This window comes from Fusarium graminearum, chromosome 2 (assembly GCF_000240135.3).
Source record: "Fusarium graminearum PH-1 chromosome 2, whole genome shotgun sequence".
Taxonomy (NCBI): domain Eukaryota; kingdom Fungi; phylum Ascomycota; class Sordariomycetes; order Hypocreales; family Nectriaceae; genus Fusarium; species Fusarium graminearum.
Window position 1 is genome coordinate 417782 of NC_026475.1, and position 19351 is coordinate 437132.

The following is a 19351-nucleotide window of genomic DNA, read 5'->3' on the forward strand; positions in this document are numbered from 1 at the left end:
GTTGACTCGTATGATGGACAGGATAGATGATGAGACAACAGACATGTTTGGGGGGGCAAACATTCATGGCAATGCCCTTTCAGTAACTACTTGGTTCAAAAGCGTCATTCCAAGGTATCCCAGCCCAACCCTTGTCTCACTACCGGCGCAATCCATTCAGCTCTCGATTATTCATCGCAACTCCGCCCCTCTCTGCCTCTCTACCCGGGAAACAACCTAGCCGATCTAAGTAAACCATGCTTTATTTCCCAGTAAGAACCCTCCTTTCAGACATCTGGGGTCACAAGAGACATGGGAGCTCACTTAGAGTTGTCTTGGCCATGATTCGGCTTCTAAAATCCGCATTCAAAGGGCATTTTAACACACTAGAGGGGGCTTGCGCGGCCTTTTCCTGCATAGGATGATGTCTTTGATGTCTCGATTGGGGTTAGATGCATGTTACCCGTGGCAATTGTAGTTCCGTCCCTAGGCGGCGCACGATGGTGAAGGCGTTATTTTTAAAATAAAGAGGCTTGAAGAATACGACATGTTTGGACAACGAGTCATCGAGCAGTGAAACGTTTAGTAAAACAACGTATTGGATGTGTAATGGAAGGCCAAGCCAACCCATTCATCAATTTTAAGAATGAAATAGGCTCAAAAGGTTCTGGCCACTCGGGTAGCTAACTTTGTCTGGCGGTTGCAACGACACGGTACTCTGTAACTCTATCTAGATCACCAACCATCAGACAATCTTTGCCCACTTTAACTTTGTGTCTCATGGTTATCCCAGCCTGCCATCCCTCATATTCCTCCTTATTGGCCATCATATCGATTAAAATAAATGCGGCTGTCTGAGTTTGATTAACTGTTGCACTCAGACCCCTGTCTTCCGAGACGGATATAGGGTATGACAGGTCCAAGAAATTGACAGTAGATAGCAAACAAACATGGCATCCAAAGCATCTTCATCTCTCTGTAACTCAAATTAAGAGTCTCATGAGATTTAGTCTACAACATGTGTTCAGTTCCGTCAAAGGCGTTGAAGCTCATGCGCGTGTCAGTTTCTAACAAAGTTAAAGTCACGACATCACATCTGACCATCGGGGCACAAACGAAATAACGTTCTAGAATTGTTACACGCAACGATTAAATGACTTCTAAATATGTCGATCTACTGTACATAATTTTATTCTACAAGCCAATCCCAAGGCTATTTATCCCTTTTTAACTTTGATGCAATCAAGCCTTGCTTGTTCCGGAGACCAACAGGACAACACTGCCTAATTGTCTTCTCACATCCTCCTTGTTAACATCATGAGTATCCTCAACCTCTCCCCACTGCATGGTCTGCCAATTAACCTCAAGACTGGTAGCAACGGCAGCATCCTCGACGCCAAACTTCTTGCCAGTGTTCAAACTGCCCTTGCCCACTGAACCTTCGCTCCACTCTGCAACGAGCCTCGCAGCAGCGATTAGACTCTTGCCAGCCAATCCAGCCCGCTCAAGTCCCGCAATCTCGAAAGCGTCGAGGCCGACAATCCAACCTTGGATGATTTCACGAACTCCAGGGGCTTGTGCCTGAGGTAAAAGTGAGTGTCCGTCCAGAACGGGCTGGATGGTGATGCCAGGCCAGACATGAGTTGTCAGAAAAGAAACAATATCGTCAGCTGTTCGCTTCTGCACGTCTCGTAGTGATTCCCCAGCCTCGTTCTTAAGGTCATACTCTCCGGCGGGAGGGTTCCAGCAGAGGATCGAGTCGGTGTCGAGGTATCGCAGCAACACAGTAGCAATTGAGCTTCGAATCTCTGAAATGTCGGATCCGGGGGCGTTGTCAGCCTCGGCGATATCGATCGCTCGGCAGGTAAGGCTTGTAAGTGGGATCAAGTGATGTCTGGTAGCATCTTGAGCCGAAGTCAAGAGGTCCCATTCGAGAGCGAGGGCGGAGGCAAGATCGGGCTTTGTAATCGGGATTCGAACAATCGCTTTAGTAGAGGGGTGTCTCAAAGGTCGAGTATCGAGGAAAACTTGTAGAGCGCCTGTTCTCATGTTTAACGCATGCAATAGAGGTGGGGTTCAATGACAATTGCTCACCATCCACTTCCTGAACAGTAACATCTTTCCAGAATCGCTTCTTCAAAGCACCACCAGCCTTTCCACCGCTAGCACTTCGAAGCTCCTTGGCATTCTTGAGCATCTCAGCTTGCCTTCTCCTCCTGGCGACTCGCTGGTGGACATCTTGGGCTTGAACTGGAGGCTCTGGAGGAGGGCCTGTGCCGACAACCGGAGCGACATTGGCGGCCTTGAAAACGGTCGAGTGAATGGGACGAACGAACGATGAGCGCTGAAGGACTCGAGGCGCAATGCGCAGCGGTAATCGTGTTACAGAATTCATCTCGGGCGACGAATTGGGCGTGGATTGGGGATAAAGCTGGAAGGGTTCAAAGATCAAAGATGCGAGCCGGAAAATTGGGTCCGGCTGGTGAAGTTCGGAGTGGGTTGTTCTTCAGGGTCGACATGATGTCACTTTGATCTTTATATGGGAAGAAAAGTAGCATATCTTGATAGTTTAGAGTCATAGACTGGTGGTGAATATATACAAACTGCATATAAATATATAGGTATTGAACTATAACGGTGAATAATAACCACAATGGTGCATTCTTTCGACAGTTTACTGCTGTCCAGGTACCTGTAATCTTTAACTATACCTTGTGGAAGTGGATCAGTATGATTAACGATTCAACATTGACCTTGAGTCTGGGAACAGATATGAGAGTCCTAGAGCATAGCTTCTGTTTTGTAATTGATAGTAAACCAATTTATCTTGGACATCTTTGGTAGAATATAAACAATTTGGGATATTTTTGTTGGTCAACAATCAAACTTCAGACGTATTGGGTACTGCGGGTACTTGAAGCTACAATGCTCCATTCTCCAGCAGATCAGCATACAGCTAGTATCACAAGAGGCAAGAATAATGATCCCACTTAGCATCCATATGAGTATATATAAATACGAGCAGAGTAAAATCGATACTAATCCAATCTTTACTAATTTATTTTCTACCAATCCCTTCATAACTTGATGCAGCTGAATACGACAAGTTGACACGAATCACTCCGATAAGGGGCTGATAACGTCACGTGATGCGGCACCGCTCATCCCTGAAGCGTAAGTGCGACGTGGTGATTCTACCTTTGGAGCGCTTCGACCGCAACCTCAAGTCTCCCTCGACTAAACATTTAACCCACAACCCAATTGCCCAACATGAGTTACGGCAAAAAGGACGAAGACGCCGACCTCGGGCTGGTCAAGGTGGACAGAACCCAAGTTTTCCAAGAAGGTCCGTCTCTTGCAATTGCCTTATCCCCCACTCAAGCTAAATAGTTGCACAGCACGACTCTTCAACAGCTCCCCTATCCAGCCTCGACGATGTCGCATTCTCCTCACAAAGATCGCCCTCCTTCTCTACACCGGAGAGAAGTTCCCTACAAACGAAGCTACAACCCTCTTCTTCGGCATCTCCAAGCTCTTCCAGAACAAGGATGCCAGTCTCCGACAGATGGTTCACCTTGTTATCAAGGAGCTCGCCAACTCGGCCGAGGATATCATTATGGTTACTAGCACGATTATGAAGGATACTGGAGGCAGCACCGATACCATCTACCGACCCAATGCTATTCGTGCTCTTTGCCGCATTATCGATGTAGGTGGCTGCTTGCAGGTACACCGACACCCCTGGATGCTGACAATGTTAAAAGGCCACGACTGTCCAATCGATCGAACGAGTTATGAAGACAGCAATTGTCGACAAGAACCCCTCCGTATCTTCAGCCGCCCTGGTCTCATCCTACCATCTCCTCCCGATCGCAAAGGATGTCGTTCGACGATGGCAGAGCGAGACACAAGAGGCCGCTGCCTCCAACAAGTCATCCGGTGGCTTCTCCCTCGGTTTCAGCACCTCAAGTAGCCAGGTGCCCATGAACCACTCGACCATGTCTCAATATCACGCTGTTGGTCTCCTGTACCAAATGCGCATGCACGACCGAATGGCTCTGGTTAAGATGGTCCAGCAATTCGGTGCTCCTGGTGCTCTCAAGAGCCCCGCTGCCATCGTCATGTTGGTTCGACTTGCCGCACAGCTCGCCGAGGAGGATGCTTCATTGAGGAAGCCCATGATGCAGCTTCTCGATGGCTGGTTGCGACATAAGAGCGAAATGGTCAACTTTGAGGCTGCCAAGGCCATCTGCGACATGCGAGATGTTACCGATGCTGAGGTGTCGCAAGCTGTCCATGTCCTCCAGCTCTTCTTGACCTCTCCTCGCGCCGTCACCAAGTTTGCCGCTCTCCGAATCCTCCACAACTTCGCCAGCTTCAAGCCCAACGCCGTCAACCCCTGCAACCCCGATATCGAGCTCCTCATCTCCAACAGCAACCGATCTATTGCTACTTTCGCCATCACCACGCTACTCAAGACCGGTAACGAGGCTAGTGTCGACCGTTTGATGAAGCAGATCTCAACCTTCATGTCCGAAATTACCGACGAGTTCAAGATCACAATTGTTGAAGCTATCCGAACACTTTGCCTCAAGTTCCCCAGCAAGCAGGCTGGTATGCTTACCTTCCTTAGCGGTATCCTGCGCGACGAGGGTGGTTATGAGTTCAAGAGGGCTGTTGTGGAAAGCATGTTTGACTTGATCAAGTTTGTTCCCGACTCCAAGGAGGATGCGCTTGCTCACCTTTGCGAATTTATCGAGGATTGCGAGTTCACTAAGCTGGCTGTCCGAATCCTCCATCTTATTGGTCTTGAGGGTCCCAAGACTGCTCAGCCTACCAAGTACATTCGATACATTTACAACCGAGTCGTTCTCGAGAACGCTATTGTCCGAGCTGCTGCTGTTACCGCCCTTGCTAAGTTCGGTGTCGGCCAGAAGGACCCCGATGTCAAGAGCAGTGTTCGCGTTCTCCTCACCCGATGCTTGGACGACGTTGATGATGAGGTCCGTGACCGTGCTGCTCTTAACCTCAAGCTCATGAATGAGGAGGATGACGAGATGGCTGTTCGCTTCGTCAAGAATGGTAAGAAAACAATAACCCCCCACAGGCAGACCGTTACTAATGCAGCTACAGAGAACATGTTTTCTCTCCCCTACTTCGAGCAGCAGCTCGTTATGTATGTCACCTCGGAAGAAGCGTCTGCTTTCGATAGCCCCTTCGATATCTCCAAGATTCCTGTGGTTACTCGAGAGCAGGCTGATGCCGAGGACCGATCTAAGAAGCTGATTGCCACCACCCCCACCCTCAAGGCTCCCAAGGTTGGCCCTACCAAGGCCACCGGTGCCGAGGCCGTGGCGACTGCTTCTGCTCAGGCTCAAAAGTACGCCCAGGAGCTTATGGAGATTCCCGAGATGCAGGAGTTTGGCAATGTGCTCAAGTCTTCGCCTCTCATCGAGCTTACCGAGGCCGAGACCGAGTACGTTGTTTCTCTGGTCAAGCATATCTTCAAGGAGCATGTTGTTCTCCAATACGAGGTCAAGAACACCTTGCCCGACACCGTCCTCGAGAACGTCTCAGTTGTCGCCACCCCTGCCGATGACGAGGAGCTCGAGGAGGTCTTTATCATCCAGGCCGAGAAGCTTGCAACTGATGAGCCCGGCAAGGTCTACGTGGCCTTTAAGAAGATTGGTGGCGAGGCTTCTCTGCCCATCTCCACATTTACCAATGTTCTCAAGTTCACCAGCAAGGAGATTGATCCCTCAACGGGCGAACCTGAAGACACTGGCTATGATGATGAGTATGAGGTGGCCGAGTTTGACCTTTCTGGCAGCGACTACGTGATCCCCACATTTGCCGGTAACTTTAGCCATATCTGGGAACAGGTTGGTGCTTCCGGCGAGGAGGTCACAGAAACCCTCCAATTGAGTGGCATGGAGAGCATCGCAGGTACGTCAATCGCTGAAAACATGCAAAATTCAACACTAACAAACTTGCAGATGCTACGGAGCAACTTACAAAGGCTTTGTCTCTGCAGCCGCTGGAGGGTACCGACGTGCCCGTCAACCAGACCACTCACACACTCAAGCTTCTGGGCAAGACAGTTGGCGGAGGCCGCGTGGTTGCCAACGTCAGGATGGCTTTCTCATCAAAAACTGGTGTCACGACAAAGATCACGGTGCGAAGCGAGGAGGAGAATGTGGCTGCCCTAGTTATCGCGTCAGTCGCTTAAAGATGAGAAGCAAAGCCGGCGTTGAAAGGATAATGATGTATCGAAAGCTTTGTCTCGGGTTTTAGAACACCTTACGAGTGTGGCGAGTAATGTGATTATTTACGATTCATTTCCCTTGTCTCATGATTTTCACAAAATGGGTGTGTTCAAGGCTGGTAAAAGTGAAGAGGGGGCGGATATTCATTGGTTGGGTAGACGGAAGCGATGAAGGTATAAGCATGTTTTTATTGTAGCATGGTTATTGTGACCATGAGATTTGTTGCAAAAAGATGGAATTCTACCTTATGCCCGAGTGAGGGTGTGATCTGAGGTGTGCAAGTGAAGTTGAGTCTTGTAACCACATGTATCAGGTAGGCATCGTTGCTTCAAACAAAAGAGAAGAGTCTTGTTTTGTGTATCTCGACCGGAATGGTACTTGTGAGTGTTTGGTTGAAGTTTGATCTTGCGTATGTAGTGTTTGCCGGGGGTGTAGATGTGTCGTTGACCATTGTTCAGAGAAAGATGCAGTGTGTAAGACACAAAAGACAGCAACATGCCTCAAGGAAGGTCAATGGGTGCTGATGTGCCGTCTTTTTATCTAGTTGCATGCTGCCATCCGATGGGTTTGTCGTTCAGTCACTCATGATGTGTATCGTCTGTTCTACTCGCATCATCTTTGTTATCGCTCAATAACTCCACACCACAAGGAGTCGGTAGCATATATGCATTGATAGAACGGACACGATTGAACTTGTGAGCTTTGCGGATTTGAGTGTCGCTGCGGCCAAGAGCATTGATCAGACACTCACCTAATATAAGGTAGTTGTCTGCATCAGCAGACAGGTTGCCACTTGCAACACAAGCCACGGAACGATATGTTCTTCTGATAAAGTCAATTTGATTATACGCGGATTTCCATTCTTGAAGTCAAGCGTTGGATTAAGAGTGATACCAACCAGAATTCTTCGTTTGCCTCTCCAGTGCTTGTACACGTCAGTCCGTCTGTGTCAAGGTGGCCGATGGCATCGACCGATCTCCTATGTCGCAAGCTCTGCTTACTATATTGACATCATTGAATCAGATGAAAGGATGGAAACTACCCCCTGGTTCGTATTGTGGGAGCAACCGTGAAGAGCCAAAGACTTGACATATGGGAAGAGATGGTTGAGCATGGCTTGGAATAGACCTGCGATGTAATGGTAGTTTGACTCCCTACCCTCTCGTCAAACTAAAATAACACGCTAATACGAGACACTAGCACTTTATTTTGCATAGATAGTAAAAAAGATACGACGAAAAAGACGAGTTATGGAACCTGACTTGAGACTACAGTCGTGTTGGTCATCGACCCGTCGGACCATAACAATATCCACATCCAGCCAAGGAGAGATAATACCGAAGTTACTACCGTCCAATCCACCTCCAAGGTTGGAATGACACAGACAGCTTTAGCCCAGTTGCACAAGTATCAGCCGAGTTCCTCGCATTGCTGTTTCCTTCATCTTTGCCCCGAACGCCACATGTAGGTACACCGTCGCCGAATTTCGCAATAACTGACTCATACCATTGGACTACATTAAAAACACTTGCCCCGATCATAAGGTACTGCTAGTTCATGGCTTCAACCCATCCCTTTAATCGTGATGTCCTTGCAGAAGAGCATTTCTGCTAGCGACGCCCACCAAGGCTCAACAAACCAACGAAGTAGGGGGAATTGCAGTATGAGAAACAGAGTCCTGATATGAGCACGGTGAGAGTACAAGAGCTCATCTCGGAGTTGACTCTGTCGTCCTGGTTGTCGTATCCGACAGGCTGGTTAAGCTTCAGGGTCAGCAGGTTCGACTGGGTGAAATCTCCGCCTGAAGCCTCCTCCGTCGGCTTTGGCTTCCTTATATACTCGAAAATGGCACAAATTAGGTACAATTAGCTAAATATGGCTAAAGTACAGACTAATCTGACATCAAAATACCCATCACCCCCAGATTAGGGATTGAACGACCGATGATGCCGAAAGACAATGAGTACTTGACTGGCGATGGAACCTCGGCGAACAGAGCGGATTCAAACGAAGAAAGAAGTAGTATATATATGGCCAATAGACTGGGAAATGATATGAAAGTGGGCTTACAGTCGATATGAATAAGATGAACTAGCCCTACTGCTTCCGCCTTCACAAGACGAGAACCCAGAAACCCACCACTGGTCCTGTATCGATCTACCCGGAAACGCATGCGAAGGCCTTATGATTGAAAGCCACGGATGATTACAGACAATAAAGCTGACTTGTAACCTCGAACAGCTACTGTGCGGACGTGGATGATAGCTGCCTCACTCCTGTCTCTCTGTGTATCCTGAATACTCCATGGTCTCAATCTGCCCCTGAGAGACCAAAGGGGCTGTGTGGAGCTGTCGATCATGTCTGCACACAGGTAGTACATGGCCGTAATAGTATCTCCTAATAGCACTTAGTAAGCCTATGACCCTTCAGTCTTCTCTCCTCACTGATTCACAGATAGTAGAGCTAATAGTTACACGACGGGGAAATACATAAGGAGTAGTAATGACTACAAAACGACCGCTTGGAAATACTATTCGATCAAGAACTTCAGGAATCACAGTTATGAGATGAAACAGTACGGAGCAGATCCCAGAAAGTACCGCAAAAGGGCGAGCCCGGCTGGTCAAGGGCCAGTGCAGTCCTACTATCTGGAACACGGTGTCAAAACACAGCATGGTTTGTGATCATCTCCTACTAGACAAGTTGCCTCAATATGATGGGCCAGTGCAGTCTCTAGTTTATTTTTGACACAATGGCGGAAAATGATATATTCATGAGGACTTCCTGCCTAAACCAGAAAGGTGACGATATAAATCGTTGGAAGTTAGACCAGTTGGTTAAACCCCTATCCAAGAGTCCGTCAGTGTTCATAGTTGTATCTGAACAACCAACTATACCAAATACCCAGCAGTCACAGTAGCAGTAAGAAAGAGCTATGAAAGCCGCGTAGTAGCAAGATCCTTGATAGATACGTCGAAGATCATGGGACATGTCTTGAACCTTGTTCCCAAGCTCTGTATCGAGCTGAGCTTAGCTACTCTAAGATTGAAGTTGACAAGCCCTTGCTTTGCGGAACGAAATAAAGATCCGCCGATAAACTAGTAGATATAATTCCCAACAACACAATGTTCCCGTTCATAGAGCAGCGTTTTGAGCGGTTCGTAGGTGCAGTTCTCCTGTAACATCCTTGTTAGTGTAAATTCTGATAACATATAGTTGGCTAGCATTTTGGCGGAGAATGGTGTTACTATCTGGTCGCTTGCATACAGAGATAGGGGAACTGGCCACCAGTTATCGATGATGACGGCGTTGGCCTTGAGTAGAGAACGATGTTCGAGGTTGTAAGAGGGTGTCGGGAGATAAAACCTTTGGTAGAGTGATGGCGGTGATGGCCTAGATAAAAGAATGCTCTTGCGAACGAGTTAGTAGAGTCCTGTCTGCATTAGATATAAGAAAAGAAGTTCTCACCACAATATGAAACTTGGTCTAGTAAAGCTAACTTCAAGCCATTGTCAATGTAGTTAGATTTAAATGACAAAAGTGAAGCGGAAGGCCCCTTGGGGTGAGACTAGAGGATGTAAAGACACTGTTCTAGGAACGAATCATCTCTGGACGACCGAACTGATATGTAGAAGCACAGATTAACCAGGTTCAGACATCTAGGTTGGGCCGCCAGGGGCAAACCAAGTGATGATATCTGTATTTCGAGCCGCCAACTCAGAGGCACCTCGTCATCAAGTCACTCATTGGCAAGATCGTCAATAGTACGACCGCCGAAGGTGCTGGGAAACTCCGTAGGCGATGAACAAATAGTCGAGGCTATGAGGATTGCGGAGATAATGTCGACTTGGTATCGTGGGATAAGAGTGACGCAGAGGCTGCAAGTGATTCGTGCCCTGGCATGATAGCAGTATCGAAGAACTAAAGACTGGTCAATCTGTTAGTTTGAAAATTGCTTCGACAGCCCTAGTCTCTCAAGTATAAGCACACTTAGATGCTGCGCCGGTGGCTGTACAAGGGACGGGATGCCGCAACTATGCTAAAAAAAGGCCAGATAATAGTATCTTCCCGTTTGGGTTGATCCTAGCCCCTGAAGAGAAGATACTTGGCCAGATGCGCACATCGAAACATGAGGATAATGCTGAGATTGGGGCTTTTTGTACCTTGAGTGAGTGCTTCACATGACCAAGATCCATGGTGTCCGAGATAGATATGCCTGGAAGAGTAGAACTGATCCTGAATTGTCGAGTACGAGGATGGGATGCGATGTTCTGTCTATGCTATGTAACATCCGCCTTGGATCGAGTAGACTGGACTGCGAGTATTGGGTCGCGCGGTCTCATTTCTGTCGAAGCGGTGTCTGCGTTCCTACCTGTCCCTTCGAGCCTGCCAGACGAGCTCAGGGGTAGATGCATAAGTCTGAACTTTAGAGGATGAACCTCGAAAGCAAAATAGCCGGGGATGTAATGAAATATATTAAAGACGACAAGAGGAGATGATGTTGTAATCGTGGTTTGGCTTGTATAGTCGGGACGGCAGATCAAGCTGGATAGTGATTAGTAGGTCGATGGGACGGAAACAACTGGAGAAGCTTACAAATAGATTGAAGTATATTTTGAGAAATGAATAGTCGTAGCACAATAACCTCTATTAAAGGTAGATAGTTAGTATTGAACACTAATATCTGCGAGTCCGTTCTGATTCAGCGACATAATAGGGGAATTACAATTGTGAAAGAATTTGGCACCACAGCTCCTCGATTTCGTAGAATAACGGCTTGGAGAAACGGACGAACTAAATTAGTATGCTAGTACAGATAATAAAATATGATAGAGCGTGATTAGGGGAGATGAATTGGCAGTAAGCCTGATTTTGGAGCCTGCTAATGCACCCACCATCGCCGTCACTGTGGCCCTCGTAACTACTGAAGAACGGCCTTTATACTTGGAAAAACAGCAAATAGGAAAAGTACATATAAGAACAAAGAATTAGTATAAAAGAATAGGTAGTTCACTGTATCCGGGGAAGAATGTTTGCCGAGTTACAACTTGAGATGTGATCTGGTATAGATATGGAACTCGTAAAGAAGATGGGCCATGCACAAAATTACAGAGTATTGCACAATGATTACAATGCAGGAATGATCTCGACTGCCAGGAAGCTGAGTAATGAAGGGTTTGAGGGGGGAGGGCGTTTGGTCTGGCCTACGCAGCCCTAGAATCGGCTGCCAACGCGCACTGCCAAAGGTCACAAATATTTCTCCCACTTTCTTTTCGACTCTCCCCTCCCCAAACAAAAAACATTAACAGATCTTGCCCAAAAGCATTCTTCAAATCTATCACAAGTAAACTATCGCGAATAATTCACCATCTTCATACTCATTCACCATCTTCATACTCATTCACCATCTTCATACTCATTCACCCCCTTTCTATAATCTTCTTTCTATCATCGTCACTTTCCTCTACAAAAGTATCCCCGTACTATCATCATGCGTCGAGATTTCGAGGAAAACCCCCCAGAGGGAGCCCGTGATTTTCGTATGGATCTTCCGTCCAGTAACCCGGAGAAACACTTTGAATACGTCTACGATCCCGGTCTAGGCGACATTGTCCCGAATCTTGAACCCCCTCCTCCTCCATCAGAGCCGTAAGTACACCTTATCCAGGTAGCCTGTCTCAGTCTCGTCACGGTAATACTGATCTACACATCATTAGCAGGATGATAGGCGTCTATTTTGGTTTTGATGAAGATCATCCGGAGGGAGAAGTGCATCTTCAAGTCCTTCAGGATCTATTTCCTAGCAATATTGAGGATTTTGTTCGAAGCGATGAGGTTCGCTTCCCTGAGCTTCCTGATAAAGTCAAACCTATCTTGATGAGATTTCTCTACACCGGAGAACTCAAACGACCCAAAGTAAACGCCTGCAGTACCCTTGATGAGCTTTACGAAGCATTCGAGATCATGTTTCATCTCAACGCTGCAGGCTGCTACTCAGCCATCATCACGCTGACAGCCGAGTCTCATGCGTCTCTTTGGCTAATCAACCTGTACATGTCTGAGGAAGAAACCAAAGACATTATTGAAGAGATTCAGGAAGACTGGCCCAACTGTTCTCCTAATTGGTACAAAGCTTTCCTCGCCGATTGCGAGTACACCCGTGTTAACGCAATGGCGACGGAGTCGAAAAAACCTCTGACTTATGACCCTGGGGAATAAGATCAGTATCCAGCCTCAACATGAAACGCTGGGTGACATTCCCGTCGACCAACTGGCTGTTGTATACCATATTTGATGTTGCGGACAGATCAATTTTGGACCACCTTTTTTGACGGCTGGCACCTTTGTGCAAGGCCAACCACTCGCTATCGCTATCTGGCTTGATACTCCCCCCTCGACGACCTACCATACCTGTTGGCGAGGATTGCTTTGTACAATCAAAGTTACATGGTAGGTCACAATCCGAATACAGAAGAGGGCAATGGCTGACTTTGATGACCTATACAGACGACATTGGGTATCCAGCCCAACTGGTGTTCCCCTCTTGGGGTTTAAATGGTGCCTGGTCTTAGACCAGGGAAGTGTAAGTCGCTGAGGATATGAAGAAGAACGATAGCTGACATATACAGATGTTGATGTTCGCATCAAACCGGTGTGGGTGCCCTTGCGGTACCGAATGGCGCCTGGTCGTAAACTAGGAAACGTAAGTCGCTTGGGTTTTGGGACAGAACGATGGCTGACTTGGATCCATACAGGGGTCTGGTCTTGTACCGGAAAAGGGGGAGAAGTGGGATGTTGCCCACTCGACAATGGCTTCGTCATGACGAAGAGGAGGAACCCGCCCCCGTGTGGCCCTGGGCTATGTCATCTGCCCGAGAAGAGTATGTTGTCGTTAATTGATGATGTGGATGCCGGCTAATGATGACCAGTTTCGCAGAAGACAGGCCGAGTTGGGGTGGGTTATTACTATTCACCTTCGATGTATTTCGCTTCATGGAAACTAAAACCCATCCCGGGCCATCGAACCCCGAACATTGGCCCCGCCGGAAAAGAGTAAGTGTTGAGAAAATGTCGGATATACCACAGCTAACATGTATCAGTTTCGCAGAAATTGGCGGGGCGGGGGTGGGTTGCTCACTTGAAACTGGCCTCCTTAGCCTTAGGCTAGGTCTACGGACCGGAAGAGTGAGTACTACTTCATCATGACACGACCATAACTAATACCTTTTAGTTTCGCAGAAAGATATCTGCGTGGGTGCGGGTCGGGAATACCTGACTATGGACCGCCGTGGCGTTTGCTATACGGCGGTGAACCGGTGGGGAGTCGAGAAGAGTAAGCAATAGCTTGAACGTGCATGGCATGATAGCTGACGTTTACTAGTTTCGCAGAAATGCGGTGGGCGGGTTGAGCCGGCCTGAAGTTGGGGTTGGTAGTTACTACCAAGATATCTGGGACTGGCCACTTCGCCAAGAAGAGTAAGTTGAGAGTTCAAGACCTGTTGTCACTATTGCTAACACGTCTCAGTTTCGCAGAAATGCGGCGCGGTGGTCGGGCCTGTTCCGTACCAGAGTTGGTTATTATCACCTTGATAGTCTTGAGCTAGGCCCCCTCTACCGAGAAGAGTAAGTCAGTCTCCAATGAAGTAACAAAATGGCTAACATCTACAAGGTTCGCAGAAAGATAGAATGGGAGGGGGCCGACGACTCAAGATGATCTCGATTTATGGAATTTGGAACGGCAATGAGATATGGCAGGCTTGATACAGTACAAAGTCAGAAGAGAAATAGTATTGAACCAATGAAAACATGCCTATGGACATCTTCAATCTACTGTTGCGTATTCAGATGTGTCTCTCAAAGCCCAAGAATCAGACATATCGTAATACACATAGTGAACGCAACCCCAATTCATTCCACCTCAATCCGTGAGACCCAGATGATCTGATGTAAGGTGATGCAAGCTGACCCTAGTATACAACAAAGATGCTTCTAAAGAGTGACAGTTCGTTTGAGATAAGTAGTGATTCACGAGACAATTGTTTATCCTATCATGTAAGAACGGGCCCATACTAACCATGATCTGGTATGACATGCATCGTGTTGATTTCTTCAGTTTGTTTACTAAATAGAGCCTAGGAATGAGTCGCTAGCTGGATTATTTCATAGATGAGGGAGAACAAAGGCACAGCAGTGAATCATGGTCTACTCGAAGTTCTTGAAACACGCAGACCCAGTTTGTCTGAGGAGGCACAGGCACAAGCTTGCACTACAAAGGCCACATGACAGTAGCGAGTAGCAGAATAAATTAAATGTCTATTTTCCTTGTGTGGTATCGCTAGGTTTGAATGATTGCCTGCAGCGCCAAGTGACACACCAGAGATGGGGACCCGGCTTGCGTCCACCGCCAACTGTTTGACATCCTAGATAAGATACAAACTCACAAATGCATGACTAAGATGATGACGTGTCAGGATGGATTTGTGTTTGGTGATTTAGAATCTGATTGATCCCTGAATGGAGTCCGTTGTGCTTGCAGCTCGTTTGTTTGCTGTTTGTCATTAGTCGTCAGGGGAAAAATCATCAGCCAACATGATTTGCGAAGCGATCGGAGATGCAAGAAATTTCTGTCCAGGAAGTATTGTAAAAACGCAACGTGGCAGCACATAAGAAACTCTAAAAAAAGTTTCAGTGACTTCTGAGCAATGGGCATATGAAAGTTAACTTCAAGGATTTTGCAGTGAGCGTGACCCAAGCTGGGCAGCTAAAGCTCAACACTAATATTAGGATGAGAGTTTTTAAATACTATGAAATCATAAAGAAGATACCTTGGTTGACGGGGCAGTTGAATTACTTATCATGTTTCTTCAATTTCATGACTACAATTCCAAGTTCGTGGGCTCGAATCGACGGCGGTGCTAAGCTTAGGGGACTTGCAGAAATGGCCAACTTAAACCATGCGATAAACGAACGAGAGTCTCCTCCTTTGATCTTCTCTGCTGCGCCACGAGCAACATGTATCCACAGAAATCAAGTTCAACACTCAATAGACCTCCAGGAAACTTTATTCATTATTTCCCACCTGGATGAGCTGAGGGATTCCATGCCCTAATCAGCGGACCATTGATCCTAAATATCTGGCAGTAACCATAAAATGTTCAAACATTACCAGAAGTATCTTCATTGCCAAATCTTCACCACTGACCTTTGTCTACATCCCGCATTCCAAGACACTCACACATGTCGAGTTCATCAGAAGTGTCCAGCGTTGACAGCTCCGAGTGGGAGCTGGTAGAAAGACAGTAAGTATAATCCTAGAACAAATTGATGTCTGCTGACAAGTTCTGCCATAGTCCAAAGCTCGGAGTGTGCTGCTCAATCAAGTTTTACGACGGCGTTGAAGGAGAAGTAAACATCCCTGAATTTCTCATCCAAAGACATCCCTACTTCGCAGCCCTCTTTAGCGAAGACAAGTACCTCGACTGCAGTCCTGTTCCCCGAGATACCGCCCATGTTGTCGCTCTATATCTCGTACGAGGTTGTCTACCTGGTCCCATCCGAGGCGAGCCAGAAAAGGACGCGGCCAGGCGGCTGTTCAAGAAATTGATCATCTATTGCGAAGACGCATGCAAGTTTAACATGCCTGGTTTGGAAGAGATGGCTTGCGAGAGAATATTAAAACTACTGCGCTGTCTGGACGTCTTTGACATCGTTGAAATCACCACCAAGGAACGGGAGTGGCGGCTGGCCAAGACAGACGACATGCTGATCCGTATTCTTGACCTCCGAATCTGTGAGGATAAGGAGACAGTTCCAGACACGGCTCTTGCGCTAATTGATGAATTTTGCGAAACGGTAAGCGATGTCAAATGGCATACGCTAAAGGCTCTCATGAGAACCACGGCCAACTTGCAGCTTTCGAAGCGCGCAGTTAAGGCCTTGACGGACGAGAAATTCAGTTCCACATGATCGACATCTATATCCCAAGCGGCGCAACTGATCACACCTAAAAAAAAGACAAGAGAATAGAGAAAGGGAAAGGGGAAAATGGAAAAATAGAGACCATAGCATCTTTGCTCCAGTTTGCAGCAGAAGAATAAAAGAAAGCTGAACTAAAAATGATCAGAATACTGCACAATAATCACAGAGACATAGTACCAGAGTACAATCTCTGCAAGTATTATACTGTAGTAACAATCTAACTAGAGCTGAGCTGAACTTGTTCTCCCGACTGAGGAGATTGGGATATACATATGTAAGGACACTAACTGATACCCCTTGAAGCTGTACTTATGTCGGATCACATACATTCGTTGGATATAGATTAGAGCTCTCCGTTTAGCGTTCGGTTATAACAGTAGAATCGTAATTCAGTAAGGACTTGAACAATCTCAGTGGCAAAAGACCTCAGTAGGACTGTCTACTATAATGTTCAGACGCAAAGACAACGTTAACTGACTTGATACTTTGCATTTTGCATCTTACTTGATGATAAATCTGGCTTATATGTATTTCGATATTGTTTCTACTTAGAACTATAGTGGCAGACTATTAGTAATATGTATATAATAGTCTGGTATCTATGATGACACTTTGAGAACATGCAACTACTGTGCTAAGTGCAAGATGCTATCTTTTTTCGTCCCGACTATGCTGCAATACAAGCCTTACTCAAAAGAGAATAAGTGAGTGCTGGGCTTCTTGTCGATGCTTTGTGCCGTTTATTTATGTACGTATGTTTCGCAATACCGGAAAGGTAGGGGTAGATAGGGGGCCAGACTCCGACAATGGCAGACGAGTATCGGTACTGTGAATGACTCTTGATACAGTTTTGGGTATAGTACAATTCGAGGAAGGGATGTAGTTGGACTTTGCATATTTCTGATCTTCCTGAATACAAAGTTAACCATCTTGTTGAGCGGTCACCATGGCTAGAAGGTATTGACTTACTATGAGACTGACTGATCTTGAGAACTGGGTTACCATATTCTGTTCGATATTTAACGTGAGAAGATATCAAGGAGAGTCTGATCAGTAAGCTGTATAGAGATAAGGTGATTGTTGAAGGTGTTACTTTCGAGTGTTTTGGACGCAAATATGGTCGACCCCCAAGCTAAAGACTTAAGAAGTGAGATTTCAGATCAGTATAGAAGAATTACAAAGAATAAACGAGTGTATATACGCGGCAATGGACATAAATAAATAGGTTTGAAGGCAGAAGCATAAATACTTTGATGTTACTCAAAGGTGACAAAGAATCGATGGCCAGGGGTTTGATTTCTAGCCGAATAGAAAGAGAGGGGTCTAGCCAAGAAGGTAAATCGCGTGATGGGATGCCTAGGGAATAATATTAGAAGAAATTAGAAGCAGTAGAATCCAAAACAGAGCTGCTGTCAGTGATCCCATGGTATGCAGTGGGTGGGGCGTAAATGATCGAGCCATAAGACCGGACCAGACTCAGGCAGAAAGTATTGCCCTGCTCATCCCACAAACAGTGAGTAATTTATTTACCCCATCACTGTCATCCAGTTACTTACCAGTTGCTGAAAGATTCCCTACAAACTTCCGTTCGTCCTTGCATCCAACAAAGAAATCAAGTAAAGACACCACCCAACATGCCTCCCCGTGCCGCCGGCGAAGGTGACGGCGACGGCCCTTCAAGCGCCCAAACAAACGAGTAAGTTCTATTCACCCGCCTTCTACTTATTCACTTATTCATTGCCGGTAGTGAATTCATCGAGGTGGTGACCATCGACTTTGTTCACTCTCGGGTCTAGTTGTCCCGAGCTGTCATCAGCCGTCACCCTCGATTCGCGGACCTATTCCAGAACAGCAGCCTCCGTTGGCCTGGACTGTATCCCGAGCAAGCCCAGATCGTTATCAACTATCTGATGTACAATGAGTACCGCTCAGAGCGAGTTCTATCTGGCTCTCACTGGGACCGCCAGCGTCTGGCCCTTCACGATGCTATTTACATTCACTTCAATGCTTTAGAGCGCCACCTTCCTGGCCTCATGGAACTCTGCGCTATCGAGATTGTGCACATTGCTCTCAGTCTTCCCATTCTTTCCTTTCTCTGCTGTATCACTGGCTATAGAGAGTGGGTTCATCTCAACAGTCGCTGGTTCAGTCCGGTAATGTTCCACTACAGAGAATATGCGATGCCTGATGCAGCTATTGGTGACATTGAGACATTCAGAGCTCTCAACTTTATCGACGACTACTCGCGAGCCGTTGAACTTCTCGGGCCCCTTCTCATCGCGCTTCAGCAACTCATCTAAGTCAGCTGTACGGGCTCTGGATGGCCCACTACACTTACCAATTTACCAGCCACCTCCTATTAGTAAGATATTCGACTACTCAGATAAAGACAGCTTGAACAGATTCTAACATGACGACTACTCTTAGCAAGATCTTGCTCACGATGATGGAGATACAACTATCTGACCTTCTTAGAACGACAGACCAGAGCTACACAATGTTGATTTGATGTAATTGTAAGTCAATCCCATATGGTACTCTTCTATACATTGTCCTAACTTGCAATTCAGATTGGAACACTTGCTATTTGAGGTTGCAAACAGGGGTGGTTTGCTCGAGAATAGGTCGCCTTGGCGAGGTTTGATCCACGATCGATACATTGATGTTCTCTGATGTAGTGCACAAAGGTACTCTACTTTTTGGCTGATGTGGTACAATATTTATGGTACCGAACTGTAGCCCGGGTCTGTCTCCCATATCCTGTATTTATCTTGAGCATCACTCAACAGGTCAAAGTACACAGTACAGGGCAAATTTAGTTCATATGCTATCAAGAAATCTCTCGCTTCATTACACAGCTATTGGAATCGCATGCCGGCTGTTTATAAAGCAATTAGAAAGCTGACTGTGGGTCGACAGCCCCTGAAGGGATGTAAGTAATACTAATTGCCTCTAGTCTAGATAAGCAATACTGACTGACACTTGAGAGTAACCATCCTATAGAATCTTTCAGACTGAATACAAAGCTGATGCTAGGTCATAGCACCTGCTGACGTACCAGCTCTCCCTCTTGACTAACTTAGAACATGAGTGCAGAAGAGCTAGAGGAATGGAACTCTGAGGAGTGC

The 19351-nt window shown here is 46.7% G+C and overlaps 6 protein-coding genes across 6 annotated transcripts; 5 read left to right on the forward strand and 1 right to left on the reverse strand.

Moving 5' to 3' along the window:
- Positions 1-1147: 1147 nt before the first annotated feature.
- On the reverse strand, positions 1148-2374 carry FGSG_08841 (uncharacterized protein; the record flags this gene model as incomplete). Its single annotated transcript, XM_011321569.1, has 2 exons — positions 1148-2018; positions 2074-2374. 2 exons carry the CDS (start codon positions 2372-2374, stop codon positions 1222-1224), a joined length of 1098 nt encoding a protein of 365 aa, XP_011319871.1. The 3' UTR covers positions 1148-1221.
- An 875-nt stretch (positions 2375-3249) lies between these two features.
- FGSG_08840 (uncharacterized protein) lies at positions 3250-6478 on the forward strand (the record flags this gene model as incomplete). Its single annotated transcript, XM_011321570.1, has 5 exons — positions 3250-3325; positions 3378-3688; positions 3744-5061; positions 5113-5925; positions 5976-6478. The coding sequence occupies 5 exons, from the start codon at positions 3250-3252 to the stop codon at positions 6206-6208; spliced, it is 2751 nt and encodes a 916-aa protein (XP_011319872.1). The 3' UTR covers positions 6209-6478.
- A 5258-nt stretch (positions 6479-11736) lies between these two features.
- Positions 11737-12464, forward strand: FGSG_13283 (uncharacterized protein; the record flags this gene model as incomplete). The annotated part of the gene is made up of 2 exons (XM_011321571.1): positions 11737-11894; positions 11963-12464. The coding sequence occupies 2 exons, from the start codon at positions 11737-11739 to the stop codon at positions 12462-12464; spliced, it is 660 nt and encodes a 219-aa protein (XP_011319873.1).
- Positions 12465-13163: 699 nt separating this feature from the next.
- On the forward strand, positions 13164-13872 carry FGSG_13284 (uncharacterized protein; the record flags this gene model as incomplete). Its single annotated transcript, XM_011321572.1, has 5 exons — positions 13164-13200; positions 13346-13370; positions 13477-13578; positions 13635-13721; positions 13779-13872. The coding sequence occupies 5 exons, from the start codon at positions 13164-13166 to the stop codon at positions 13870-13872; spliced, it is 345 nt and encodes a 114-aa protein (XP_011319874.1).
- Positions 13873-15482: 1610 nt separating this feature from the next.
- FGSG_08838 (uncharacterized protein) lies at positions 15483-16211 on the forward strand (the record flags this gene model as incomplete). The annotated part of the gene is made up of 2 exons (XM_011321573.1): positions 15483-15544; positions 15596-16211. 2 exons carry the CDS (start codon positions 15483-15485, stop codon positions 16209-16211), a joined length of 678 nt encoding a protein of 225 aa, XP_011319875.1.
- A 1646-nt stretch (positions 16212-17857) lies between these two features.
- On the forward strand, positions 17858-18523 carry FGSG_08837 (uncharacterized protein; the record flags this gene model as incomplete). Its single annotated transcript, XM_011321574.1, has 2 exons — positions 17858-17919; positions 18076-18523. 2 exons carry the CDS (start codon positions 17858-17860, stop codon positions 18521-18523), a joined length of 510 nt encoding a protein of 169 aa, XP_011319876.1.
- Positions 18524-19351: the final 828 nt, after the last annotated feature.